Below are 27673 nucleotides of genomic sequence, written 5' to 3'. Positions count from 1 at the left end.
AAATGAAATCATCCAGCTGTTGTCCAGGGCTGAGGTTAGGAGAAATGGGAACAACTCTTTTTTTTTTTTTTTTTTTTTTTTTTTTAACAAAGAGCTGCCTTGGGTTACTGAGAGTACTGAGAGGTCCTCATCCCTGTCTGCTGGGCAGTCCCCTTGGGGATGTGCTGTCCCCAGCACATCCGACCATGCTGCATCATAGAGCTGTGCTCTTGTGTCTGGCTTTATGTGGATCCTAGGATCTGAACTAGGGTCCTGTGCTTCTGTGGCAAGTAGTTTACCGGTGGTGCCTTCCTGAGCCCCTGGATTCTAGTATCTTGCTAAGTTAAGTGTACCAAGGCCAGACTCAGTTTCTCCTTTTGAGCCTTGATTCGGCAACCTTGTCCTCAGGAATTGATGATCTTGGCATCTCATTGGCGTCTCCACTATGGGAGGAACTGGTACAGTGTGGGAAATCTTACCCTTCAGGGACCATCCGCTCTGCCATTCATCTACTACAGGCCAAGGCACTAGGGCCTTAGTGATGACTTAGGAATGTGGTGGCATCACCACCAGGCACCGGTCTTGGCTGCTGGGCCTCTTTGCTCTTGGCATTTCTTCCTTGCCTCTTCTGGAGGTGCCTGTTTTCGGGTGTCAGTCTCTCTCCACAGGTCACCTCTCTGTGTCTCACTTGACACAGGGTCAGACAAGGGTGTCCACATACTTGAAATTTTTCTGGGGAAAAGCAAATTTTCCCCCAATCTTCCTGGGACAGGGTCTCTCCCTTCATAGCCCTGGCTTGCCTGGAATTTGCTTTTGTAGACCAGTCTGACTTGGGTTGTACTCCCTTTGCTTTCCCAGCTGCTAGGCCTGCAGGTGTGTGGTGCTGTGTCCAGTTGGTGTGGGAGCTGCTGCCATTGTAGTGTCTGTTAGAGCAAGGCTTTAGTGGTCTCAGTGAGGTTCCTAGTGGAGGTCATGAGACCCAGAGGGTTTGGAGCACTCTGCATCCCAGGCCACCAAGCCTCAGTCTTTGTGACATAATTGTACTTAATGAATTGGGCTGAATTCTGGAAAGTGTGCCCAGGGCAACATCTCAGTCAGAAACCAAAAACACTTGCCAGGAAGCTAGGATTCTGGGGGGACAGTGGGAGTACAGTTGGCACTTGGTTAAACTACTTTACTGAGGTGTATTTGCATAGTTGCACCTACTTTGTGTATTTGCTCAACTTTGACCTCTGTATATAAATGCCTGCAAGGCCAGGCTGTAGTCAAGGTAAGGGACAGTCAGCCCCTTGGGAGTTTCTTCCTATTAAGTTTTATTCCTCCTTACCTGTAGTGGTTTGGATAGAAATGGTCTGGGTGTGGTTTTGTTCTCCTAGAGTTTTATGGATGTGGCACCACTGAGTGTTGAGTGATGCACACCTGTGACAGGAGGCGCAGGCAGCAGGGTCACAGCTTCAGAACTAACCCAGACTACACTTTGAACCAAAACCGAGGGCCAGCTGGAGAGATGGTTCAGTGGTTAAGAACACTGGCTGCAATTCCAGAGGTTCTGAGTTCAATTCCCAGCAACCACATGGTGGCTCACAACCATCTGTAATGGGATCTGATGCCCTTTTCTGGCATGCAGGTGTACATGCAGACAGAACACTTCTACATTAAAAAATACATACATAAATAAAAAGATTTCCTTTAAAACAAATAAACGAGGAAAAACAACTGAGGGCATGGGGCTAGGGAGCTGAGAGTTAAGAGGCCTTACTACTTCTTCGAGAATTCACATTTGGTTCACAGAACCCACACGGGACACCTGGCAGCCATCTGAAACTCCAGCTCCAGGGGATTCCATACCCTCCTTTGGCCTTCACAGACATCCCCATACATGTGGCATACACCACACACACACAGACACACACACACAGTCACACATACATGTGCAAGGCCCAAAAGTTCAATCCCTAGCTCTGGAAGAAAAACAAAGTATTTCCTTCCCTCCCTCCCTCCCTCCCTCCCTCCCTCCCTCCCTCCCTTCCTTAAGTATGCTTCTCAGACACATTTATTAATGCCACATTGTAAATGGTACTTCGATAAGTGTCCAGCGATGTTCCATGTTCTCGTCTAACACAGCTGGCTTAAGTTTAGCTGACGTGTTCATTGTTGGTGGGCTTGGAGCAGCTAGTGATGGGCCTGGGTGGGTGAGGAACTGGCGCCTGTCAAAGCTTTGCTCCTCTTGTCAGCACTCCTGACTATAAAGGTTGAGGGTCTTTAGCCTCATTCCTACCCAGATTTCCCAGTAAACCTGGGTATAATGGGGACCCACACACTATTAATGAGGCTTTGAAGCACCGCAGCAGGGCCAAGGCCACAGGCCACACTAGATTCTGCAACAAACTGGGAAAGGTCAGTATTTCCTGTGACTATTTTGAGATGTATCCATGTGGTTGGTTCTGTGTCTGTATTTGTCCCTCTCTGGCTGGGAAGCACTGCTGTGAAAGCACCATCAGTTGGCGGATGAATGGATTCTCACAGGGCGTGCGTGGGCTGTTGTATAGAAAACTGCTGTGTGTATTTGTCCACAGCCTTATTGGTGCCTGTGGCTGGTCGTACGGACAGCCAGGCGGCAGGCAGATGTAGGCTGGGTGTGTTTAGTGCTGGCCCTTGTCTTCTTCTTATACACACACACACACACACACACACACACACCCCCCTTATACACATACCCTACACACACTCCCCCTACACACACACACACAGACACACACACACAAACACACACTACACACACACCCTACATACATACATACGCACACTACACACACACACACCTGCAGACACACACACACCCCTTATACACATACCCTACACACACCTCCCCTACACACACACAACAGACACACACTTACACACACATATAAACACAACACACACACACACACACACACACACACACACACACACACACACACTCTCTTTGAGACATCCTTATGGAGTTTGGATAAAGTTGCTGCCCTACCTAGCTGGCTTCCTCTAGCATATGGGGATGAGCTGTGGAGGGAAGGAACATGGCCTCCATCTAGGAGGGATGTCGGTGTAGCATCATGCCCTAAAGGTCCCTGCACTGAGACCCTTCATAAGCTGGGCATACTGTTCTTTTGAGTTTCGGGTGCTTGGCTGGCTCAGTTCCCACTTGTCTGTGATTGACTTAGAGTCAGGTGAGGGCTCCTACACTCCAAGAAAAAAAAAGAATGCTTTTCCATGTTGTTGAAAGCTGTGGAAGGAATGGTCTATATTCTCCAGAAAACTCTGAATACAAAGTGAGGGGTGGTTTGTTCTGTCCCTAGGGCTCCAGCTGGTTCTCCTTTATCTGTCAGTGTAGGATCAGCAACACCAGCTGTGTCTGTCTGTCTGTCTGTCTGTGTAAGGATCAGCAACACCAGCTGTGTCTGTCTGTCTGTCTAAGGGTCAGCAACACCAGCTGTGTCTGTCTGTCTGTCTAAGTCAGCAACACCAGCTGTGTGTGTGTGTGTCTGTCTGTCTGTCTGTCTGTCTGTCTGTCTGTCTGTCAGTGTAAGGATCAGCAACACCAGCTGTGTCTAGCTGTCTGTCTGTCTGTCAGTGTAAGGGTCAGCAACACCAGCTGTGTGTGTGTGTGTGTCTGTCTGTCTGTCTGTCTGTCTGTCTGTCAGTCAGTCAGTGTAAGGGTCAGCAACACCAGCTGTGTCTGTGTGTGTGTGTGTGTGTGTGTGTGTGTGTGTGTGTTTTCTTTTCTTTTTTGAGGTAGGACTGCTCTCTGTAGCCCTGGCTGGCTTAGAACTTGTTCTGTAGACCAGGCTGGCCTTGAACTCACAGAGATCTGTCTGTCTCTCTGTCTCCTGAGTGCTGGGATAAGAGTCATATCCATCATGCCTGGCAGCTTGTGTGTGTTTTTTGCTAAGTCTTGGGAGTGCCTTTCTGGGGCAAGGGGCTAGGGGCAAGGGGGCTTTTGGGGTTCTCTGAGACCTTGGTCATGCAGCCAACTCTATGATGGAGAGAAAGCCTGTCTATGTGCATTTAGCTTCCCATAGCCATTTTGCTGTCTATGACAACTTCTTTGAGATAAAAGTTTACCGTTTTATAAAGTTTACTCTTTAGTTTATCCACATAGCTCTGAGGTGTTTAGTAAACTCAGACTGCACAGCCTGCGTTCCTGGGTGCTCTCAGCTTGCACACAAGTGCGTCCATTCCCCTGCCCAGGCCCTGGCTGTCATCAGTCTTTTGGTATCTGGCTTCTTTTCCCGTTGTTTGTTTTGGTGGAAACCCAGGGCCGTGTGGGTGCTTGGTGAGGTAAGCGCTCAGCTGACTTACATACAGCTCTTTGCTTCTCTGTGGAAGACTCTTACAGTGTCACCTTAGCCTTAGCTAAGTGCACAGGTTGGACCACCACACCCGCTTCCTGACACCTTCCATGTGTTCACCCATGTGTCTGTAGATCCTTCAGTCCTTCTTTTAAAAATTCATTTGCTTGCTTATTATTATTGGTGTATATATGCATATATGTGTACATGCATGTGCAAGTGTATGTGCCTGTGCTTGTGTGTGGAGCTCAGAGCTCTGTCATTCTCCATTTGTCAGGCTCCAGCCTCGACATAGGATCGGAGTTCTCAACTGGAAGCAGGGATATCTGGAAGGCGTTTAATAAACAGACACAGACTACTGTTCAGGCACAAACTGACAGGAAAATTTTAAGGCTTAAAGTTGCTCTCTTTTCTCTATCTCTGCTCTCTTTCTCTCGCTCATTTGCTCGCTCACAGCTTGAGGCTGCCCACACTCTGCAGTCTCCTGCACACTCTGCTTTTCTCCTGTGCGTTTTTCTTTTCTTGTCTCCTGTACTTCCACAAACCTCTGTGCGTTCCTCTTTCACTCTCACACACACCTCACACACACCACACACACACCTCACACATATCACACACCACACACACACCTCACACACATCACACACCACACACACCTACCTCATACTGTCTCCACACTCTCTCCACATTGTCTCTTCACTCACTCTTCACATTCTTTCTCTCTCTCACACACACACTCTTGTCACACTCACTCTACTCACTCCACACTCACCTCATGCACACCTCCCTTGCTCTCCAGTTGCTCTCTTGCCTTTCTCTTGCCCCAGAGTTTACTGATGTTCCAAAAGCAGGTAGAGAGAAAGACATTGTATAATCATTGCCAAACCAAATTAAAAGGAATGACCACATCCCACAAAGAACTAAGAATCACGATTGTTCCCCAAAGTTTCAATATTTCAATATTTCAATAGTTCCCATATTCCCAGGCCTGTGGCCAAAATAATAATACTTGCAAACTTATCATTATCTAAACTTTAACTTTTGACTTATTATGCTTCAGAGCTCAGAGCTCTGAGGTCAGCTGCATGCATCTTCCTGTGAAGCTCTAATGATAAAAGACATGGGCAGAGCTGCCAGGCAGTGGCCAGAAAGAGTCAAGTTTACTTTTGCCTCAGCAGTTCTGCTAGCTTTCTGCTTCTGAACATTGCGCACACTGACTCTCTTAGAGTCCCAGCGTTTCAACTTAGTTTTACTAGTATAAGATTTTATGCATTCTATACTTGCCTATCCAGGAACCTCTCTCAAATGTTGTATAAAATTTATTTAATAACCTCAATAACTTTATCCATTCTCGGGGTTCCAGTTTTGGCTGTGCTTCATTTTCATAATAATTTTAAACTTTCTTTGCAAGTCAGACATTAATCTGGAACTGCCATTGTGCAGTTACTGCATTGTTTCCAAGATGAGAACACACAGCATGCACCTGGGCCATTAGGATCTGTGCTGTGCTGTGCTGTGCCCCATGCCTCAATTTTTGGTTGTTTAAGAATCAGTACATCAAGGAACATCTAGTGTCACAGAATTCACCAGAGAAGAAGGAGAAGTGGGCAGGAAAGTCAGACATAATAGAATAACTGTGCACACCAGGGCCAACTGAAGCAGTCATGCACAAATGAAATCATCCAGCTGTTGTCCAGGGCTGAGGTTAGGAGAAATGGGAACAACTCTTTTTTTTTTTTTTTTTTTTTTAAACAAAGAGCTGCCTTGGGCTGCTGAGAGGTCTCCATCCTGGCCTACTGCAGGCAGTCCCTTGTTTCAGATGGTGGGTCCCCTGGAGGGATGTGCCTCCTGCTCCCAGGGTCCCAGACACCATCCTTTTTCACAAGGAGCTGCTGTGCACTTCGGAGACGTCTCCATTTCAGCCTGCTGCAAGCAGTCCCTATCATGGTAGGCTGTCCCCAGCATCTATTGGCTTTTTGTGGTGGTGTTTTATTGGACAGGGTCTTCTACTGAACCAACACTTCCCAGTTGCTTGGCTTGCTCTGTAAGTGCCCTGAGGTTCTCCTGGTTCCACCTCCTAGCTCTGGGGTTACAACCACTGAGCTTGCCTTTTTATGTGGATGCTGAGACTCCAAGCTCACCTCCTCTGAGTCATCCCTGTTCACCCTGCCAATCCTCTTTATGGACTTCCTGTATTTTACTTACCCAGGAGTGTTGGGCATGAGGCTTGTCCCACTTTTGGTGCGTGGGAGGTACAGCTGTGAGTGGTCCTAGGCATGTGGTGGCTGCTGGCTAAACTAACGGACTGAAGCACCAAGTCTACTGTTTATCTTTGGAATTACTCCAGTGGCCGAACCTGGGGCCCAGTCATACTCTGTCCTGACTCAGCCGCTGTTCTGTGGAGGCCTAATAGGTGCTTTACCTCTTGGGTTGTACCTGCTCTAGCTGGGACTGGTGCTAGGTGTGGGGAAATTCGGGGTTGCTTAGGGAGGGAACAATGCCTACCTGGAGGAAGTGGAACAAGTCCAAAGGGCAGAGCATCAGGTGCCAGAGCTCTTCCTAGCTTGCTTTTGGCTGCAGCTTCTGCAGGAAGCAGCAGAGACGGAAGAACATGCTCACACTGCAGAGAGCCTTGTCTCTCCGAGTCCTCAGAAAGGAAGTCACCGAGGCCTGCCTCAGAGAGAAAGTCAAACTGTGAGTTAGGAACTGGGAGGAGCTGGGGGCTCCCTGAGTGGTGGAAGTGTGTTGAGACCTGCTTTGGTATCTGAATGGTCAGAGCTGTGGTGCTCTGACCTTGGGTGGTCTGACCGCTGGCCTTGGGGTCCTGGGATGCTTTGGTGTCCTTTCCCCTGACTTGAAGATAAGAGATGGACTGGGACCAGTGTGGCTCTGGGGCTTTGGGTGTCTGGTGTGTGTAGGCACGGCGGTCCTGGGTTGTTGGTGCTGATGGTGGGAAGTGTGGAGGCAGTCCTTTGATAAGGGCTGAGCTGAAGTAGCTGTTGGCCTTCGCCTGGCCCGCTGGGCTCTCTGCCCTAACATCCTTTGTGACAATAGACCGAGGTCGGGGCCAAGTGAAGATGCTCATCTGGAAAGACACTGAGTGAGTAGCCGGAGACTTTCCATTTTAGTTGCTGGTTGCAGATTTACAGGAAGGGAAGCAGCGCTGCTGCAGGTGGTTCTGGGAAGTAATAAGGAGGTTTGGTCCCCTCCCCAGGGAGCAGCCAATGCCCTTGTGGGGCCCACTGTGGCTGTCTGACTTATTTCCTAACAGCCAGTGGCTGGAGAGTGGAGGTCTTGAGAAGTGCTGGCCATGGTGGGGGGCTCTGGTTAGCTCTGAGGAGTGATAGGAGGAGAAGGTGTGAGCATCTGTCCCCTTCCAGCTGCCCCTTAGTGCTAGAGAAAGGTTTGTTTTCAGAGGGATGCAGGCTTAGATGGGCAGGCCCCTCTCCACCTTCCCCAGAGCTCTCCCAGAGCATTTTAGGTCTAGAGGTGAGGGAGGGAGGTCCAGGCTGCACCTCACTGGTCAGTGCTGACACCTCTGCCTCCCTTTCTTCCCAGGATTTCCAGAAAGGACTCACAGAGTTGCTTCTGTTGTAACGATTTGTAAAACAGTTTCCATGACAACTGGCTTCGGCTGCTACAGCCTCTTCCTGTTTAGATTAAGCAGTTCAGGAAGTCAGGCAGGGTGGTCCCCAGAAGCCTGATCTGATCAGTGGTTTGCTGAGATGGCCCAGGACAGGGACGATGAATGATTTTGGCCGTTGTTCATCTCCTTCCTCGTCCCCCTCCCTCTTCTTGAAGCTTGTTTGGGGGCTGTAGTAGGGGGTGTAGCTACTCATCTCCCGGTGACTGAAGACAGGAAAGCCGTCCTTTCTACCAGAAGCACTGACTATGCAGCTTTGGGGGGGATGCACACGAGGCAGTGAGGGAGGAAGAACAGCGACCTAGTCAGCCATGACAGCCAGATCCGTCCTGCGGAGGGGTGACAGCGTCGCAGGCAGAGCCTGTGTTTTTGAGACAGGGTCTCACTAAAAAGCTCTGGCTGGCTTGCAACTTGCTCTGTAGGTTGCACTGGTCTGTAACCCACAGAGATTGCCTGCTTTGCTGTCTGGAAATGAAGGAGTCCTCCACCTAGAGGGCTTTTCTGACTCCCGAATCCCCAGTCTGGGGACTTGCAGTTGCATGGCTTCCTAGCCAAGAAGGTAATGGCATCGTAGCTCTGTCCAGAGGCAGATCTGTGTATTGAGAACACTTGGATGTGGCTCCTATACCCGGCAGCCTGGATGGTCTCTTGCCATGGATGGTATCCTGGTCCTGTGTTTACTTCTCTGGACATTAGATAGTATCTAAAGCTGAGACAGGAGGTCTAGCCCCAGTGACTTGGCTCTAGAGCCTCTGGGAATGTGGCTAGGTCTCTAGACGAAGCCTCACCCTTGCTTTCTTTCTTTCCCATGACCACTGGAGCAGGAACCCATATTCCTGGTTAGATTGCTAAAGGCTCCACTTTCCACCTGCCTCTGCCAGACTCTGTTCTTGGCATTTGTAGGTGCTGGTCCATGGGCTACACCTGGAGCCTTTGGTCATTTCCCGGCACACATGTTTCTCCTATCCCTGCCCTGTTATGGGGTATGCAGTGTTGTCTCTGGCTGTGGTTATATGGGGACATACGCCACCAACTTGTTCTCTGGGCACCTGCTGAGGCCTCTCTAGTTGGAGGTCTTGTTCAGGAGTGAGGAACAGGGAACTTGTGGCCGGTGTGCTGCCCTTGGAGCTAGTGTGCTCCAGCACCATCCATACTGCCCAGCAGGCTCGGTGATCCTGTCTGTCTTCAGGTGCTACCCAGACCTGACTGTGCTTGGTGGGCCGCCTGTGCTCTGTCCTTCCAGCTTTTACTGTGAAGTGGAGGGAGCCAGGCACACCCCTCCCCTGGTTGCCATAGTTTCCACACAGCAACATTTTAATTTTAGCGCTGACATTTTCCAGGCGGATTTAGAGATGCTGGCCACAGTCTCAGTGGCCTGCGGGGAGGAGGAGAAAGAGGTCACCCCCCACCTCCCCTAAGCTGGTGGTGGGGTCAGCTGGTCCTGGGACTGCTACCATTCTGAGTGGCTCCCTTGTGCCACATACTGCTGCCTCAATGGATGAAGGAAAGGTCCCTAGAGAGGGCGGGCTGGGGAGTCTGTGTGGTACTGCTGTGAGGGGTGACTTAAGACAGAAGTGATAGAAGCATCAAGTCTAGGGGTCAGAGAGACCCTGTGAGAATCTTTCCTGCCTTAGTTTCTAGTGGCTTCTGGGGACCACGTGGTAGTCTAGATTCTTGACAGTCTGCATTGTCTTTTCTCTGAGTCTCAGAATGTCCCAGTTCCTGTTACGGGCAGTTAGAGCTTGTTAAAGGTTCAAGTATTGAAAACCTGGTTCCTTATGCAGGAGGTGGGGCTTTTGGGAAGTGACTGGTTCCTGAGGGCTCTGCCCTCCTCAGTGAGTTAATTCATTGATAGATTCAGAACAGGAATAGAATACTGTGGAGGGGGTGTGGGCTGGGACAGCAGGTCATGGCTGTGTGGTTTAGAAGGGTATATTCTGCCCTTCCTGTTGTCTCTCTGCTTCCCAGACCACTGTGAAGTGATGTCTTACTTAGTGTCCTTGTGACCGAAGTACTTGACACATAGGGAGGGAAGGTTGGGTTTGGCGCCCGGTTTCTTTCAGCCCATGTTGGTGGTGGGAAAGGCAGAAGAACACTCATTATTAATGCCGGGAACATACAAAGGAGGCTGTTGGTAGCTTGGTGTTCCAGGAAGCAGAGGGAAGCAGGAACCCTCCCCACAAAGGTCTCAGAATCTCCAAACTAGTGCTCCCAGCCGGGGCCCATTGATATCCCCTCTGTAACAGTGAGCACCCTCTGCTGTCTGCTCCATCCCTGTGGTGCTCTGCCTTGACTCAGGCTTAAGGCAGCAGCTCCTGCTGCCCCTGGACTCAGACCTCCAGAACTGTAGGTTAAAATATGTCTGCCCCAGTTTTAAATTGGCTCACATTTTTGTCACAGTGTCTGACCACAAGCAGTATGAATTTATTAATTGAACACCTTGCAGAAGATCTAATTCCTCTCCAATGGAAGAGTTGGAGAAGAGACTAAAGGAGCAGAGGGGGTTTGCAACCCTGTGGGGAGCGCAACAGTGTTAACCGGCCAGACCCCCCAGAGATCCCAGGGACTGGACCACCAACCAAAGAGTACACATGGAGGGACCCACAGCTCCTGCTGCATATGTGGCAAGAGGATGGCCTTGTTGGACATTGGGGGAGGAGCGGCCCTCGGTCCTGTTCGATGCCCCAGTGTTGGAGAAAGCCAGGGCCAGAAGGTGGGAGTGGATGGGTGGATGGAGGAGCACCCTCATAGAGGCAGGGGAAGGGGGATGGATAGGAGGTTTCTGGAGGGGAAACCTGGAGAGGGGGATAACATTTGAAATGTAAATAAAGAAAATATCCAATTAAAAAAAAAAGATCTCATTCCAAATGCTTTTGCTGGGACTTGGGCATACAAATAAACTAGGTTCAACTCAGGTTATGGATAAGGGTTCTGGGCTGGGCTACCTTGGAAAAATCCCAAGTGCAATCAAGGCAGGTGTGGCCCGGACAGGTGTGGCCAGGACAGGTGTGGCCAGAATGCGGCTGAGAGGCTGTGGATAACAGTGACCTTGGTCTTTCTCACTGTTCTGATGCTTCTTGTTTTTGAACAGCATTCTTCCCCCCCCCCAAGACTGCACGGGGCTATCTGAAGGGAAGATGGGTTGCACCCTGAGAATACATCTGCAGGGTGTTCTAGGAATAAATGGCTGGGTCCAGAGCTCATGAGTGAGGCCATGGCCAGGCTGCCCAGCATACTACTCATAGATTACTGGAGTGATGTGATTTAAAACTGAAGCTAAGTCTGGGTCCAGTTAACATTTCCATTCTCCAGGGGCAGCAGAAGCTCCTAGCTGGTCATCTGCAGCGGTTTTCCAGCTCAGCTGTCTCCATTAGTATTATTCTTTCCTTCTGAGACAAGGTCTTGCTATGTTGCCCATGCTAGCCTTGAGCTAGTGTTAATCCTCCTGCCTCAGCTTTCTGAGTGCTAGGATTACAGGTGTGAGCCACTATGTCTGGCTTTGTATCCATCATTCTTTTTAAAAAATGATGGCTGTGGAGCTGGAGAGATGACGCAGTGACTAAGAACTCTTGCTGCTCTTCAGAGAATCTGAGTTCAATTCTCTCACCTACATGGTGGATCACAGCTACTTATGCATCAGCTCTAGGGAGTCTCACATCCCTTTCCACATGCATGTGGCATGCAGACACAATGAAAAATCCTTAAATTATTGTGTGTGTGCACACATGTGCATACATAGCTTTACATCCGCTGTATATGTGTGGAGTCATTTGTAGGGAAGTTGCTGTATGTCTGACTCCCTCCCCTAGTGGCCAGCTGTCACTCCCTCCTTCAGCTGGGGTGGGGAATCATCATCCCCTCCCTAACCCCTCCCGCTTGGCTGCAGTGCTGACTGGCTTGACCTTGTGTGCAGTCTGGAAGGCAGCCATAGTTGCTGTGCTTTGTCCCAGTCCTTCTCTGTCTCTGGCTCTCAGAGTCTTTCTCCTGCCTCTTCCATGATGCTCCCTGAGCCTTGGGAGAGGGACTGTGATACAGCTGTCTGTCTGTCTGTCCCGGTTTTGATTGAGCACTCCAGGCACTAGTTTTCTATACTTCAACTAGTTGGGACCTTCTGGGAAAGACTCAAATTCGTAAAACACTCAAGTGAAGCTCCCAAAAGCCTAGTGGTGCTATCTTCAGGGTCCAGGACTCCCTGGGCCGTCCGTGCATGTTTTGCGCTGCTAAACCTCACGACACTGCTACTGTGTGCAGCCACTCTGGTAGCTTCTCATCCTGGTGTCAGGCAGGTTTGGTTGCTATATACCATTTTACTTGGTGTAGGAGTGGCTTTGGAGGTGGGTGGCACCAGGAGTGTTTGTCATTTGCTTCAGTCTCTTTCTTGAAGCTCCAACCAAGCTGACTAAGTATACAGAGAAGAGAAAAGGGTCTGGGTGCACCTGAGTACTGCTGCTGGGTGCAGCTGAGTACTGGTTAGCGTGTGCTGGGTACCTGCTGTCAGTCACCTCGCTGGACATCAGTGTCCTGCATGCTTCCTGGTTCTTTGTCTCTCTGTGGTCACCTGAGGCATCACTGCTGTTACATTGTTCATTTTACAGGTGTGGAGGTGTGGGACTGATTAATGCAGTTAATTAATTGATTGGCAGCTTGTCCTGGATCCCCAGCTACTCAGAGCTTGAGCCAGGCTTGCTCCCCTAGGATCTTGACTTGTTCAGCCTCCCAGCTGCTGGAGGAAGGCTTGGCAGGCTGCTCTGCGACCTTACTCAGCATGCACCCATTTCCTGTCCCCGGAGAAGGTCCATGTTACTAGTGACATGGGCGGATGGATGGTGCCAGTGGTGAAGGGCAGCTTGTGATGGCAGCAGGCTGGCTTGTTGAGCTCTGAGGTTTTTGTTTTTTGTTTTTTCCTCTGAGTTCCCACAGGAAGTGTGTGACAGCTTTCTCTTCTGGTAGAAGGACCTAGTGTTTTTATTCTCCTCGACTCTCAGAGCTTTTAGCTTTCAACTTTGGGTCCTTGGTACCACATTGGGCCCCCAGAGGGTCTTCCACTCCAAGGGTAAACAAGAGCCAGTGTATTTGCTCATTTAATCTTGAGGTCTTGGATCTGTGATCTATGCCTAATTTTTAGACTAGCTGCAACTACCCAGTTCTCTGGGCATCCTGGACAAGTTCTGGTCCAGGTTTCACTCCTGGGAGCCCAGTCTGTCTCCTGTGCTTACTCAGCTGAGCTATATTGGAGACATGGTCTCTGGTGAGCCAGTAACATGCTCTCTGAGGGACTAGAGCAGCTGACCCAGCTCCTTGCCTAGTGGCCTTGGGAAAATCATTGCTGTCATTCCTTCAGGCCAGGGGATGCTTCTCTCTATCAGCGCCTGTGGCCCCAGGAAGGAAAGGTGTCCTCTGCCTGCCTCTGTCCCCTATGAGGAGGACTGTGAAGCCCTTTGTGCCTGTCATATCAGCCTTGATGGACACACTGTATTGAGCGACGGCCAAGATGTGTGGAGATTGTTGTCCTTCCTGTGGGACCCAGCAGTCCCTGGTGCACTTGCTTCTCTCCCTAGGAGGTCACTGTCATAGTGGTGTCCTCTGGAAGAGCCTCAAGTCACTTCTCTTATCTGCTGCAGGATCATGCGTCCAGATGATGCCAACGTGGCCGGCAATGTTCATGGAGGGACCATTCTGAAGATGATTGAGGAGGCCGGGGTCATCATCAGCACCCGGCACTGTAACAGCCAGAATGGGGTAAGTGCTGGCCCACTTCATGTGGATGTGGGTTATGCATAGACTGTGGGTCCTGTGGCCACAAGGCCACAGCAGTGTAGGGTCAGAAAAGTAATTGACATGGAGCCCGGGTCTGCAGTGTTCCTTTGCCTGCCCATTGTGTCTTCTGGAGGTCTGACACTGTCAGCCTTGCTTGGGTCCCATTGAATAAGGTTTGGCTTTGGCCTCTGTGTGGAGGGTGAGAAACCAGCAGATACAAGTTTCTGGACAGCTGAAGGGCTCTCACCACCTCCCATGTCGCAGGAGCTGTGGCCTGCACAGGGCCCTGTCTTGAGCCCTGATAACTCCTTGGTTGAGGTCAGAAGTACTCTGTGCCTGTGTCAGTCTGTATCATGATGTTTAAGAGCTGAGTCCCATTTCCGTCCCTGACTAGACTCTAGTGGCTGTGGGCTAGTTCTTTGGCTTTCTGTGCCTCAGCTGTGATCGGAGTATGAAGCTCCACAACAGGTCCTGCATATTGTTGGGGCCAGTGTTTCACCTCCTCAGAGTTGTGCAGTATGGGGTGGCCCTGTAGCTACGACAGGCAGGACAGGCTGTTTGGGTTTAGAACTTTGGGGACTCTGCAGGCAGTCATCTCATGGCAGTGCAGAAGGACCTGGTACTTTTTTCTGAAGGCCAGCTAGGGAGAGAGAGTCTGCCTTGACAGCTGCATGCTGTGGCAGAGATGGGACGGAGGTGAGCCTGCGGGGACTGGGGTGAACCTGAGGGGACTGGGGTGAGCCTGCGGGGACTGAGGTGAGCCTGCGGGGACTGGGGTGAGCCTGTGGGGAGTTTGTGATGCACAGTTCTATGGGTTATGGGTCTTAGTTAGTACCCTGCTAGGCAGAGGCGAAGACCTCACCTCCCTTAAAGAAAGATGCCTCCTGTTAAACTTTGTTCATTGTACTTTCTTCAAATTAAGGTTTGTGCAAACTTGCATTGAAAGAATCTATTGATGCTCTTTAAGCAAGAGTGTGCTGGCTTGTGTATGTGTCTGTCACGTTGTGGTCATTCTTCAGTGTCTTTATCGTGTTGTGACGATTCTTCAGTTGCTCACATTCTTTCTAACCATGATGAATGACACTCCCAGTTCTCATCAGTGACCTCGATACGACCGTTGTTATTGTGTTAGGCTGTCATAGGCTGTTGTCGTGCAGATCAGTGGTGTGCATGTTCTAGGCTGCTCTGTTGGTCCCTTTTGTTTCTATCTCCTTGGGTCTCTTCATTTCTTGAGATACAACATAACTAAACTTATTTCTACAGTCACCTCTTTATGTTACATGAATCACTTTATTAACGTTGGCTTTTACTCTGAGCTAGTGTCATGTAGAGCTTTGGCTGGCCTTGAACTTAATGGAGCTGGTAATGAATTTGAACTTTGAATATCTTTTTCACTTTATGTATTTATATAATTATTTATTTAGGGAGTGTTATGGTCTGTATATGCTCAGCCAGGGAGTAGAACTGTTGGGAGGTGTGGCCTTGTTGGAGTAGGTGTAGCCCTGTTGCCGTGGGTGTGTCCCTGTGGGTGTGGGCTTTAAGACTCTCATCCTAGCTGCCTGGAAGTCAGTATCTTGCTAGCAGCCTTTAGATGAAGATGTAGAACTCTCAGCTCCTCCTGCACCATGTCTGCCTGGATGCTGCCATGTTCCCACCTTGATGATAATGAACTGAACCTCTGAACCTGTAAGCCAGCCCCAACTAAATGTTGTCCTTATAACTCTCTCTAACCCCTCATTTTTTTTTTTTTTTTTTTTTACTGTGTAATTTCCAGAGAATGAATGTAGGCCGTCAGGTTTGTCAGCAAGCATCCCTACTGGCCAAGGCATCTTGCTGACCTGATTTTGAACTTGTGATCTCCTGTCTCTACCTTTTCATTGCTGGACTTTTAGGCACGCACACCATGCCTGTGTATGTGGTGCACACAGGGCAAACAGGCTGCCAGTTCATCTACATTCTCTGCCCCAGTGACATTAGAAATGGTGAAGCTTTGTGAGGAAGTAACATCAAAAGCTGAGATAGACTGAAGACCAAGCCAAGTTGTGACTGGGAGGAAGGATTCTTGGCAGGCATTGCTCTGTGTGGCTGCAGTGAATGAACATGGGGAAGATACAAGAGGAAGATGGCTCCGTGGCTCATGTCCAGGAAGTTGTCTGGTCTGGAGAGAAGATCAAACCAACCACAGCATTCCCTTCAGCCCAAGTGTTGTCCAGAGCCAGGTCTGACCTCCGACTCTTCCCTTCAAGGCTGAAGGAACAGAATTCGCTAAGGCAGCTGCAGAAGGGCAGGTGGAAGCTGACTGAGCCCGCAGGAGGTGTAAGCGAGGACATGTGGCTGTGACGTAGATGTGCAGGTGAAGCATCAGGTGCTGCTGCTGAAGCCACATCGAGTCCAGAGGACCTAGAGCAGTAGTTATCCACCTGTGGTCACCTCTGTCACCCAGAGGACCTAGAGCAGTAGTTATCCACCTGTGGTCACCTCTGTCACCCAGAGGACCTAGAGCAGTAGTTATCCACCTGTGGTCACCAGTGTCACCCAGAGGACCTAGAGCAGTAGTTATCCACCTGTGGTCACCTCTGTCACCCAGAGGACCTAGAGCAGTAGTTATCCACCTGTGGTCACCTCTGTCACCCAGAGGACCTAGAGCAGTAGTTATCCACCTGTGGTCACCTCTGTCACCCAGAGGACCTAGAGCAGTAGTTATCCACCTGTGGTCACCTCTGTCACCCAGAGGACCTAGAGCAGTAGTTATCCACCTGTGGTCACCAGTGTCACCCAGAGGACCTAGAGCAGTAGTTATCCACCTGTGGTCACCTCTGTCACCCAGAGGACCTAGAGCAGTAGTTATCCACCTGTGGTCACCTCTGTCACCCAGAGGACCTAGAGCAGTAGTTATCCACCTGTGGTCACTACTGAATTGAGGGGCTAAACGACCCTTTAATAGGGGTCACCTATGACCATTAGAAAACACAGATGTTTACTTACAATTTAGAACAGTAGCAAATTTACAGTTATGAAGTAGCAATGAAAATAACTTTATGGTTGGGGTCAGCACAGCATGGGGAGCTGTATTAAAGGGCCACAGCATTAAGAAGACTGAGAAATATTGGTTGAGAGACTTCTGGTGGCAGGCGGCCCCAGCAGACAGCAGACTTAGGGTGCAGATGAAGCAGCCTCTACTTGAAGATGTCATCTGGGACTTTCACAGCTGGAGAGGAGACGCCAGCGCTTGGGCAGCACAGGTGCCGTCTCTTGTTGAGGGCCGAGGCAGCTGGTAACTTTAAGTGGAAGCCAGTACTCCTTGATCATCCCAGAATCCCAGGGCTCCTAAGAATGAAGATGCTGAGTCCATTCTCCTATGCTCTGAGAAGGCAGCTAAGCCTGGGTGACCACACGCCTATTTCCTGGACTGCTGAATACTTTAAACTCACTGTTGACATCCTGCTGTTCCCAGAAAAGATAACAGCACTGGCCTGTCACCGTAGCTGTTTGTGATGCTGAAGCAGGAGTGTCACAATTTCACAGTGAGTTCAAGGCCACTTTAGACAACTCAGTGACATGCCGCCTCGGAATGAAAATTAGAAGGAAGACTTGTGCTGAGTGCCTGCTTAGCATGTGAGCAGAAGCCTTAGGTTCAGTGCTCAGTCCTTCAAATAGACAAGCAAACTGCTTCTCACTGACGTGTGCTCAGCCACCCAGGAGACTGATGGGTCTGCAACAAGACTGCCATTCTGAAACCCATGGATCAACGGGTAGTTCCAGCTCACAGTGTCATCTGAGAAGTGTGTTTCAGTGTCTGTAGCTGCCATAGTGACTTGTCTGATGGATCTGGACACCATCCACTGGAGACCTGGAGAAGTACAGCATTCATAGTTGGCTGGAGTCTGGAAACAGTGGAGTCCAGCTGATGTGGTTAACTTCAGGGCTGACAGTGGAAGAGAGACTGCATGTGATACAGACAGCCGGAGAGCCTGAGGTGGAAGGTGTACTCGGGATGCCGCTGCTCAGGGCCACTTCAGGGTCACACTTTAGAGCCGAGGAGCTGATCCTGTGGATGCACAAAGCCAGTGAGTGGGTCCCTGAGAGGGACTGGCCTGGTGAAGATTCACCAGGGACCAGATTCATCACCATGGGACCAGGATATCCTAGAAACTCACTTGGCAGCATAGTGGCAGTTCAGAGGTGTTGAGTCTACTCTTGAAATGTAGACTGTGAGGGCTCTTTAGTTAGAGAGAAAAGGCAGTTGCTACTGCATTTTTCATTGTTGTACTTGAAGAGTCTTCAGTATCTTCAGCCCTGTCTGGCCAGCAGCCATCCATATAAGGAGGCAGGAGCCGTCAGTAAGGTGAGAAGACTTAGGCAATGGTTGGCAGATTTTCAAAGCAGTACCAGACTTTTGAAGCAGGATCTTGGTGTGCAAGTGTTGTTGGAGTAAGGCTGAGTGACATCCTGTTGTCACACATTTGCAGAGTGTGAGCAGTCTCTCATGAGTGCTTCTGCTTCCTCACCTGTATCTGCTTTATTATGGGGTCCTGGTACCCACTGTGTCTCTAATAGGCCATGTAAATCCAGGACAGTGTATGAGCAGCAGAGGCTGATCTGGCACCAGTGGATTGTCTGAGGAGGCCGCTCCCTAGATCATAGTTGCTGTTACCTCGTGAAGACCTCTGTCTTCAGATCAGACCCCATGACCCAGTCATTGCCAGAGGCTTCTCTCCTGATCCTTTCGCATAGGCGGGTAGAGTTTTCACACATGTATTTCTGGCCTTTTCCTGTATTCAGACCACAGCTTGGCATTCAGTCTGACCAGTGGTGCCTGGGTGCACAGAGTGAGCCACACTGGCCCAATGTGTCAGGGGTGGGTGTGGGTGTTGCAGAGGCTTTGGCATGGTGATTGGTGGACATTACCTTGTGAAGCTGGCTTTATTCTGTAGGGAGGAGCCGTCCTTAGAGATCAGAGCATGGGATGCCCTCTGGTGGCTGTGGGGAGATGTGACGGCATCTCAGAGGCCACCCTTTCTGTAGAGAAGTTTTTTTGTTTTGTTTTGTTTTTTGTGTTTTTGTTCTTTTGTTTGTTTGTTTTTCAAGACAGGGTTTCTCTGTGTAGCCCTGGCTGTCCTGGAACTCACTCTGTAGGCCAGGCTGGCCTCGAACTCAGAAATCCGCCTGCCTTTGCCTCTCAAGTGCTGGGATTAAAGGCGTGCACCACCACCGCCCGGCTGTAGAGAGGCTTTAAGAGAAAGGCAGTGGGTATCTGAGGAAAGCTTGGACATTAAGGAAGAGGAGGACTTGGGATGACAGGTGGGAGGGCAGGGACGCCATTAAATCTGTAGTCGTTTGGTCAGGCTTGGTGGGGCAGCCAAGTAGGAGTACCCACTGCCATCCAGTGAGCAGTGCTGTAGCTCATGTGATCCTCTGCCGACGCTTCAGAGGTGGGGCACATTGACACTGAGGCCACCTCTGAGGGCCTGAGCCTCCTGAAGAGCAGCTCTGCTCTGTGGAACTTTGAGTCCCTGCTTCCTTGGGCTCCAAACCTGGGGACTGTATTTGGGTCTTCTTTTCTCCTGCCTTGCACACTGGCCATAGGTGCTCAGCGGTGTCACCACCTGCTCTGGGTCTGCTGGAACGGCTTCTTGGCAGAGTACCTCTCTGGCCATTACCCACCTCTTGCTGTGTCAGTACCCAGTCATGTAGCCAGAGTCCCTCTAGATGTGACTGCAGTATATCATATGGTAAGGCAGTGGGTGCTAGCTCTGGAGTCAAAGCCAAAGGTTATGCTCACTCCCCTTTCCCGTTCACCTGACTCTGGAGCACACTGGGTGTGTTCCTGTTTGTTTTGTTTTGTTTTTTAATTTCTCTCTGTGGACTTGGCTACCTGGGGGCAGACAGGGAGCAGTGATGTGTCAGGCTGGGCTTTGCTTTCTTCAGACTAGAAGTGAATTAAAAGGCTCCTGAGGTCCATCCTGGGGACAGCACAAATGGAGCTCCGTGTTCTTCTCCTGCCCTAGGGCTTCAGTTCGCATCCTCCATTACTGAGGAGAGCCTATCCTTGATGAGAGCACTTGAGGGAAGACTAAGGAGCCCAGCCTTTGTGCCCGCCTTTCCCAGTGGGCCCTTGGTCTGCCTTTGACTCCAGCTCTCCTGACTTTGTGTCTGGCCTCTGGTCGGCCTCAGGACTTCTGTCCTTGCTGCTCTGCTGTCACTCCTGACCTTTGTCCCAGCTTCTCATCTGGGTTTCAGACTGGCATCTTCTCATCTGACCATCATCTGACCGTGGCTGTGTGCTGCATTCCCACCAGACTTCTGAGCACCTGACTGTGTGCCCCTCATTTACTTGTTTGTCATCCTGCTGACCAGACCCTGGGCTGTAGGACAGGCACACTGACCTGTCTTACTGGAGGTGACCCTGAGGGTGGGCCTTGGTGTGCTTCGTAAACAGCTAGATGAGCTCCTGCCTCAGACATGAGTGTGTGTGTGAGCATGTGCCCCTGTTTTGTCCCTGTAGGGATCAGACTTAACTTTACTGCCCATAGTACTGCCTGGCCTTATTCACCTCTTGCCTTGTTCACAGTGCGCAGGTAACTACACACAAGGTAGTGTTACACTGGGCTTGTGTGGCCCTGCCTAGCCTTTGCCTTTCCAGCTTCTGCCAGTAGGTGGTGCCATAGTCAGGAGAATGAGCTCCATGGTGCACTACCGCCCCTTTGATCCCTTTTACTTTGTATAAATAGGCAGCGTAGTGAGTGGGAGGGTATTAAGCCCTACAGATGGAAGTGGGGAAATCCAGGGTGAGAAAACACACCCCTCTCTAGAACCTTCCTGCCCAGTCTTAGTTGCCTTGCTGAGCTCTATCTCTGTGGTGTCTGTGCTGTCAGAAGCTCATGGCCTCCAGCCTGTTTGTGTGGGAGTTACCTAGGAGAGCATCAAGCAAGGTTCTTTCCAAAGATGTAGGTTCTAGGAGGGTGATGTGCTCCTGACTCCGGGGAGCAGGTGAGTTTTCAGCAGGTGGGAGGGCTGGGGAGAGCTGGGGAGGGCTGGGGAGGGCTGGGGAGCCGATGGTTCAGCTTTTGTGTAAACTTGGCCCTTCATTTGGATCCCCAGCACCTGCATGAAAAGCTGGGCCTGCCCACATAAACCTCCGGTCCAGCTCTGACAGGATATGCAGACGGTTTGTATGCTGGGGCTTGCTGGCCACCAGCCTGGTTGGAAACAGTGAATGCCAGGTTTAGTGAGGTATCCTGACTTGAGGCATAGAGCGGAGAACCATGTGCTGCAGGGTTTGGATACCAGAACCCTGACTAGGGGCAGCAAGGAGATGAAGAAAGGACAGATACACGTACAGGAAAGCCAGGATCAGGTGGGAAAGTGCTCGCTCTGATGGAAGGCACCTACTACTATCCACCTCAGCATGCTTAGTAGGTACAGCACAGGGGCAGGGGTTAGCTAGTCTCCGTAAGAGGGCTTGTAGGTGAGCGGTGCCAGACATAAACACAGGGATGGGGACGATGCTGCAGTGGGCTCGTTTTTTCCACTGGCTGACACCCCCTCCCCCTCCCTCCTTCCCTCCCTCCCTCTCTCCCTGGTGCTGTTTGCCACCTCTTGAGCCTCAGGTGACTTTGGGACTTTTGTTGGCTAAAGTGCTGGAGTCCTTGTCATGGCTGAAGCCAGGCCAGAGCTACATGTCCCCTACAGTGGAGACTGGTGGCAGACTCCAGATGGCTTCCTCTGTCCTCCCACTGTGTGCACACATGCACATGACATACATGTAAGCACATGCATAAACCATAACACACGGGGGAGGCACAGCCAGGCTGGGACTAATGATTCCTGCCTGCTCTGTAGTTGCAGTCAGCTGTCCTTCCATCTTGGCTCTTATCAAAGGGCCGTTATGGCTGAGAACTGGACTGGCTGAGAAGTGACTCCAGTGTATGTTCTCACTCACCAGCCTAGTGATAGCTCAGATGCCTCATCTTAAGAAAGCTGCTTGTTCCAGTAGAATGTCACAAAGTCGAAGTGCCGCTGTGGCAAGTGAGGGCCTACACTGTCACTACAGACGTCAGATCATCTTGTATTTTATTAGCAAGAATGGAAGAGAAGCCGGTTCAGTAAGGGCATCCAGAGGTGCCCGTGGCCATGGAGGTCACTGCTGGCCTTTTGAAGGGCTCTTTGAGAATGCATATCGGGACCCTGAGCCCAAAGTGCAGAGGATGTTGGGTGTGAAGGTTATGACTACAGCGTTGCTTACGCTACACCACAGCTGAAGCTGGTTTGTGTCTGACACAAGGTGGAGATTCCTGTTCTGTCTGATTATTAAAACAACTGTTGATGGGGTCCCAGGAATAGGGGTAGAAGACACAACTGGCGTTCAGCCTTCATGAAGGGTTCAGTACCCATTTATTTATTTATCTATTTATTGAGTCTTTTTGAGATGGGTCTTGTTTTGTATCCTAGGTAGACCACAGACACAGGTACCTTGTGTAGCTCAGGCTTGCCTTAGAACCCTCCCCTCCACGCCTAGTCCTCCTGTCTTTCTTAGTGCTGGGATTGTAGGTGTGTTCCGCCAGGCCCTGCTTAGTGGCCTTATGTTAAGAGACAATCATCTTAATCTAATAATCATGCCCTTCAGCCATGAACACAGAAGAAGGGCTTCACAAGACTTGAGTCCACTTGTATCTTTATCTCAAACTCATAGTTTGAAAATTGGAGAGATGAAGTTTTGTTGCTTATATCTCACCCAGCTGAATCTTTGTTTCAGCAGCCCTAACAGACCAAGAAACAACCTATAGGACAGTCCAGATTAGACCAAGACTCAGCCTGTAGGACAGTCCAGATTAGACGGCAAGGGGTTGATTTAGGGTGAAGGGCAGTTAGTCACCATGCTTGCATCCACCATCTGGGCCTCACTGTGGGGTTGATGCTGTGTACCCAGGGCTTGCAGGTGACTCAGGGACAAACTGGCTGGAGCTACACCTGGTGCCAGATGCTCTTTTAATAATTTAGAATTTTGAATCATGAGACTGGGTCATCTTTTTGAAGGTTCAGAATGTGTATGTGGGAGAGAGAAAGACAGAGAGACAGAGACAGACTACTAGTGTCTAGTGCCCTGGCAATGCCGGCTCCCTAGGTGATCTCTCCTGCTCCCATGTACTCTGTGGCTGGTCCCTCTGGTACCCACATTTGCAGGTGGATAACATAGCAACAACAGGCAGATTACTTTTCCCTGTTGAGCAAGATGCGACTGTGAAGATATATTTGGGAAGTGCATAGCCACCTAAGACTAAAGCAGGCCAGGAGAGAGACAAGGCAGCCAAGCCCCTGACCCAGGCTGGGACGACCCAGGTGCTCATTGCTTTCCTTGGGAAGGGGAGTAAGACTACCCCCTTTCCCCATCTGCGTGCTTTTTCAGTATTCCTTGGGAAGCAGCAGTACACGTTGATTGTAGAAAAATAAGAAGAAATGTCCTGGTAAGCATATGACGGCAGCCCTGAGGTCTCTCTGGTGTTTCTCCACACTTAGGCTAGCACTGTCAGTCAGTCTCAATATTCCACAGTGAGGAGCAATGCAGGCAGTTTTGCAGGAACATTTGTGTAATAGGGACTACTGGGCTGGACAGGGCTGATGGCTTTCTCTGGTCTTTGCAGGAGCGCTGTGTGGCTGCCCTGGCCCGGGTAGAGCGCACTGATTTCCTGTCACCCATGTGCATCGGTGAGGTGGCTCATGTCAGTGCAGAGATCACCTACACTTCCAAGCACTCTGTGGAGGTGCAGGTCCACGTGATGTCGGAGAACATCCTTACAGGTAACTCCCACATGGTTCTCAGCAGCAGCATTATTGAGTAAGGACCACAGTATAGTGTTCTGGTTCGCTGTTTGTTGCTGTGGTCAAACATGAACCAAAACTAGCTTGGGGAAGAAAGGCTTTGCTTTGGCTTAGAAGCCACAGCCATCACTGGGGAAACCATACTGAAGCAGAGATGGTGGAGAAACGCTGTTTACAGGACCCCTACCTCTGTCTTACCCAGCCCAGGCCAACTGCCTAGGGATGGGACTTTCCTGCATTAATCAGCTGTTAAGAAAATATCTCCTGTGGACGGTGGTGGCACACGCCTTTAATCCCAGCTCTTGGGAGGCAGAGGCAGGTGGATTTCTGAGTTCGAGGCCAGCCTGGTCTACAGAGTGAGTTCCAGGATAGCTAGGGCTACACAGGGAAACCCTGTCTCGAAAAACCTAAAACAAACAAACAAAAAAAGAAAATATCTCCAAGACATGGTCACAGGCCAGTCTGATCTTGGCAGTTCTTTAGTTGAGGTTTTTCTCTTTACAGGTGACTCTAGGTTTGCATCAATTTGGCAGCCGAAGCTGACTATTGCACACAGCTTGTTCATGGGTGGAAAGTTGGCCATGCCCAGGGGCTAGCTTCCTCTCTGTATGACCACTTTGGTCCTCATGCACCCTGGGGCAGAGTCTTCACTACCTGTGTTTTACAGTTTGCAGATGGAACACTGGTGGGTTACAAAGCACACCTGAGCCCTCTCCAGCCAGAACAGGATTCCCAGCCTGCTCCCTCTCCTTCTTGAGACCACTTAGTCCATGGCTGCCACCGCTGTCTCTGTATCTACCGGCTATTCCGTGGCTTGTATGACTTTGCAGAGGCTCCTGGACAAATCTGCCCCTGCCCATCTAGAAACCAGGTTGGGTGAGCCTTTGGTTCATCTGAACCTTTTCCTTGGCTGTGGTAACCATGGAAACCCTTCTTTTCTTCCCCATTGGCACCACAGGAGCCTGAAGCTCCTTGTCATGAGGTGCTTATGTTTCTTTTATAACCTGGCTGTTGGCTGGGAGGACAGGCCCCTTTGCCCGACTCTGCCTGTGGTCCCATATGCCTTGGAGGCTGGGCTCTTCCTTCTTTCCTCCTTTCCCAGGTCCTCTGCAGTGATGACCTCGTAGAGTGATGATGGCTGAGGGCTGACTAAGGGGCTCAGGTCTTCCTAAGAATACAGCTACCCATCTGGAACATTCCAGTGACTTTATCAGGGATGGATTCAGATAGGCTGTGTGAGCCCAGCCATTATGTACTGGGAGACTGTGAGGCCTCTGCTCTTGCTCCTCAGGCCTTTTGGCATTAGAGTGTCCTGAGGGGAAGAGAGGCCAGTGCTGTCTGTCTTACGGGCCTTCCTCTGCTGGGTCTAACTGGGGTGGCTCTCACCCTTGAGCACCCCATGGTCCTTGGTCTTCATTCTTGTTTGAAATGAGCCAGTAGGTATTTGCACTGTGTGAGCCCTCTTCGTCAGGAACTGTATGGGGCCTGCCTTAAGAATGGATTCCCAAGGGTATATAGATGGCTCAGTGCTTAAAAGCACTGGCAACTCTTAACAGAGGACCTGGGTTTGATTCCTAGAATGCACATGGTGGCTCACATCTGTCTGCAACTCCAGTTCCAGGGTATCTGATGCCCTCTTCTATAAAATAAATTAAACAAAGCGCATGCTGGGCGGTGGTGGCGCATGCCTTTAATTCCAGCACTTGGGAGGCAGAGGCAGGCGGATTTCTGAGTTCGAGGCCAGCCTGGTCTACAGAGTGAGTTCCAGGACAGCCAGGGCTACACAGAGAAACCCTGTCTCGAAAAACCAAACCAAACCAAACAAAACAAAACAAAACAAAAAAACCAAAGCGCATTTCTGCCTAATCTGTAACAACCAAAGCCTCATCCCTCAGGAGCCCAAGGACCAGACGGCACTGCTGGTGTGAGTCAGGAGAGAGGCAGTGCAAAAAGATGTTGTAGAGTTTTTAGAATTGTGAGGCTCCTCTGTCCCCACAGCAGAGAAGCTCAGCCCACAGGTGGTGATCTGCCATAGGACAGGGACCTCCTGGTAGCTCTCTGTCTCTCCACTCATCTGTGAACAGCTGGGTAGCCCATGAAAGTATGATTTGGCCATCTGGACGAGCTTGGGTTCCAGGCCAAACACCCTTAGAGGGTTTAACCAAACCACATATTCTCTTTTAAGAAAGCCTTACTCAGAGGCCAGAAGAAAATATCAGATTCCCTAGAGCTGGAATCCTAGGTGGTTGTGAGCTGCCTGATGTGGGTTCTGGTGTTCTTGTGTCCTCTGGAAGAGCAGGAAATGCTCTCAACAGCTGAGCTTTCTCCACACAGATACAATGCACTCACGGAAGTAAAAAGTAAGGGCACACCTTGGACCCCAGCATCAGGGGGCAGGGGTAGGTGGGTCTGTGTGTGGGGGGCCAGCCTGGTCTGCAGAGTGAGTTTGTGGCTTCTTGTTAGGACTACAAAGGGGAAAATGGCTGGGGAGATAGTTCAGTAGCTGAGAGCACTGGCTGCTTTTCCACAGAACCTGGGTTCAATTCTCAGCACCTACATGTAGGCTCACTACCACCTCTAACTCCAGTTCTGGGGGATTTGATGCCTTCCTCTAGCCTTTGTGAGCACCAAACATGCATGTGTTGCACAGACATTTGTGCAGACAAAATACCAATATACATACAATAAATTGTTGTAAGTAGCCGGGCGGTGGTGGCGCACGCCTTTAATCCCAGCACTTGGGAGGCAGAGGCAGGCGGATTTCTGAGTTAGAGGCTAGCCTGGTCTACAGAGTTCCAGGACAGCCAGGACTACACAGAGAAACCCTGTCTCGAAAAACAAAAAACAAAACAAAACAAAACAAAACAAAAAAAAATTGTTGTAAGTAAGAAAAATAATTCTTAAAAGAAAACACCTCAAGCAGCAGCCGAGCCTTTGCCCTCACTCCAAAGCGACTCTTTCCTTAGAGTTCCCTTCTGTGCTGAGGGCGAGCACAGGGAGCATTGCCAAGGAGGTGGAGGGAGCAGGCTTAAAGGGCAGAGGCAGTGCTGGCACTGTTGGGACAAGGATGGGTACTGTTCCACTTAGTGTTCAGGGGAGGCAGGGCTTTGCAGCTTTTTCTCAGTGGGGCCTGGCCATTGCCTCAGATCCTCCTGCTTCTTCCTGTACCACAGGTGGGGATAGTCTGGTCTCAGAGCTGGAAGGCTTAGAGTCTTTCCATTGTCTTAGTTGTCTGACCCCAGAGCCCATTGCTGTAGACTGGGATGTGGTACTCTAGGGTTCTCCCTACCATTTCCTGGCCCATATGTCCACTGGAAGGTGAACTTCTGGCCATTTGAACCAACACTATGCTGACCACATGCCCTGTCTGAGTGGATGAGTTCTGGGACACTGAGGCGAGGGGAGCTAGGTGCACACCTAGGGCTGCAGCCTGTGAGAAGGCTGAACTTGCCATTAGTGTGACTTCACCCAGGAAGCACCCTGTGTCTGGGCTGAGCTGCAATCCAGCGTTAGCTGTGAGCACAAACCTGGCCCACCACCCTTAAACCTCTGCTCATGCATCTTTCATACGTCAGAGTATTAAACTGCCAGGACATCACTGCCGGGATGTCACTGCCGGGTGCTGTTCTGGGGCATGGCAGGGGTAGAGGTTTGAAGATGACAGTGATGCAGCAGTCCCAACAACAGTCGCACTGAAGGGTAGAGATTACACAATTAGTGGTCTGCCTCGCTTTGCTTGCTCAGTGCTGTTCATTTAGGTTTAGCAGGCCACTTGGGTTTCCATGGAAACCAGCTCTTCATGCTGGCTCTGAGTCCAACAGGAAATCTTTATTCCCAAAAGGAGGTTGTCAGATTCACTCAGTCAAAGCATGGGGAAATGTTTTCCCATAGTGTCTGTTTGTGGCTCTCGGGTGTGGGAGCCCACAGCCTTGTCCTGAGGGTGTCACATGTCTGGGTGGGACTGTGAGGCCTGCCACTTTGGAATAGGAGAGCTCTGCAGGCTGTCTTTTACTACCCTCCTGTGGGAGGGCTTGACTGGGAGCCTGGGCTGTGCTTGTCGTAACCTTAGGGAAGCCCTAGGTCTCTACTAGGAAGGCACCTTAGAGGTAGCTGGTGGAAGCCTGCTTCTCCAGGGTGGCAGCGC

At 50.4% G+C, this 27673-nt stretch overlaps 1 protein-coding gene across 6 annotated transcripts in view; it reads left to right on the top strand.

Moving 5' to 3' along the window:
• Acot7 (acyl-CoA thioesterase 7) overlaps positions 1 to 27673 on the top strand; it is a 93515-nt gene that overhangs the window by 17810 nt on the left and 48032 nt on the right. For 5 of the 6 annotated variants that reach the window (XM_034503499.2, XM_076933654.1, XM_034503498.2 and 2 more), the window contains exons 2-3: positions 13575 to 13692; positions 23352 to 23508. In XM_034503499.2, the coding sequence (XP_034359390.1) occupies positions 13575 to 13692; positions 23352 to 23508 (275 nt within the window). Of the gene's footprint in view, positions 1 to 6861; positions 7005 to 13574; positions 13693 to 23351; positions 23509 to 27673 lie in introns of those variants that run through there. The other variant, XM_076933652.1, reaches the window with a different exon arrangement.

This window comes from Arvicanthis niloticus, chromosome 5, assembly GCF_011762505.2.
Source record: "Arvicanthis niloticus isolate mArvNil1 chromosome 5, mArvNil1.pat.X, whole genome shotgun sequence".
Taxonomy (NCBI): Eukaryota; Metazoa; Chordata; class Mammalia; order Rodentia; family Muridae; genus Arvicanthis; species Arvicanthis niloticus.
Note: the sequence above shows the minus strand (reverse complement) of the source record. Positions and strands in the feature narration are given on the sequence as shown.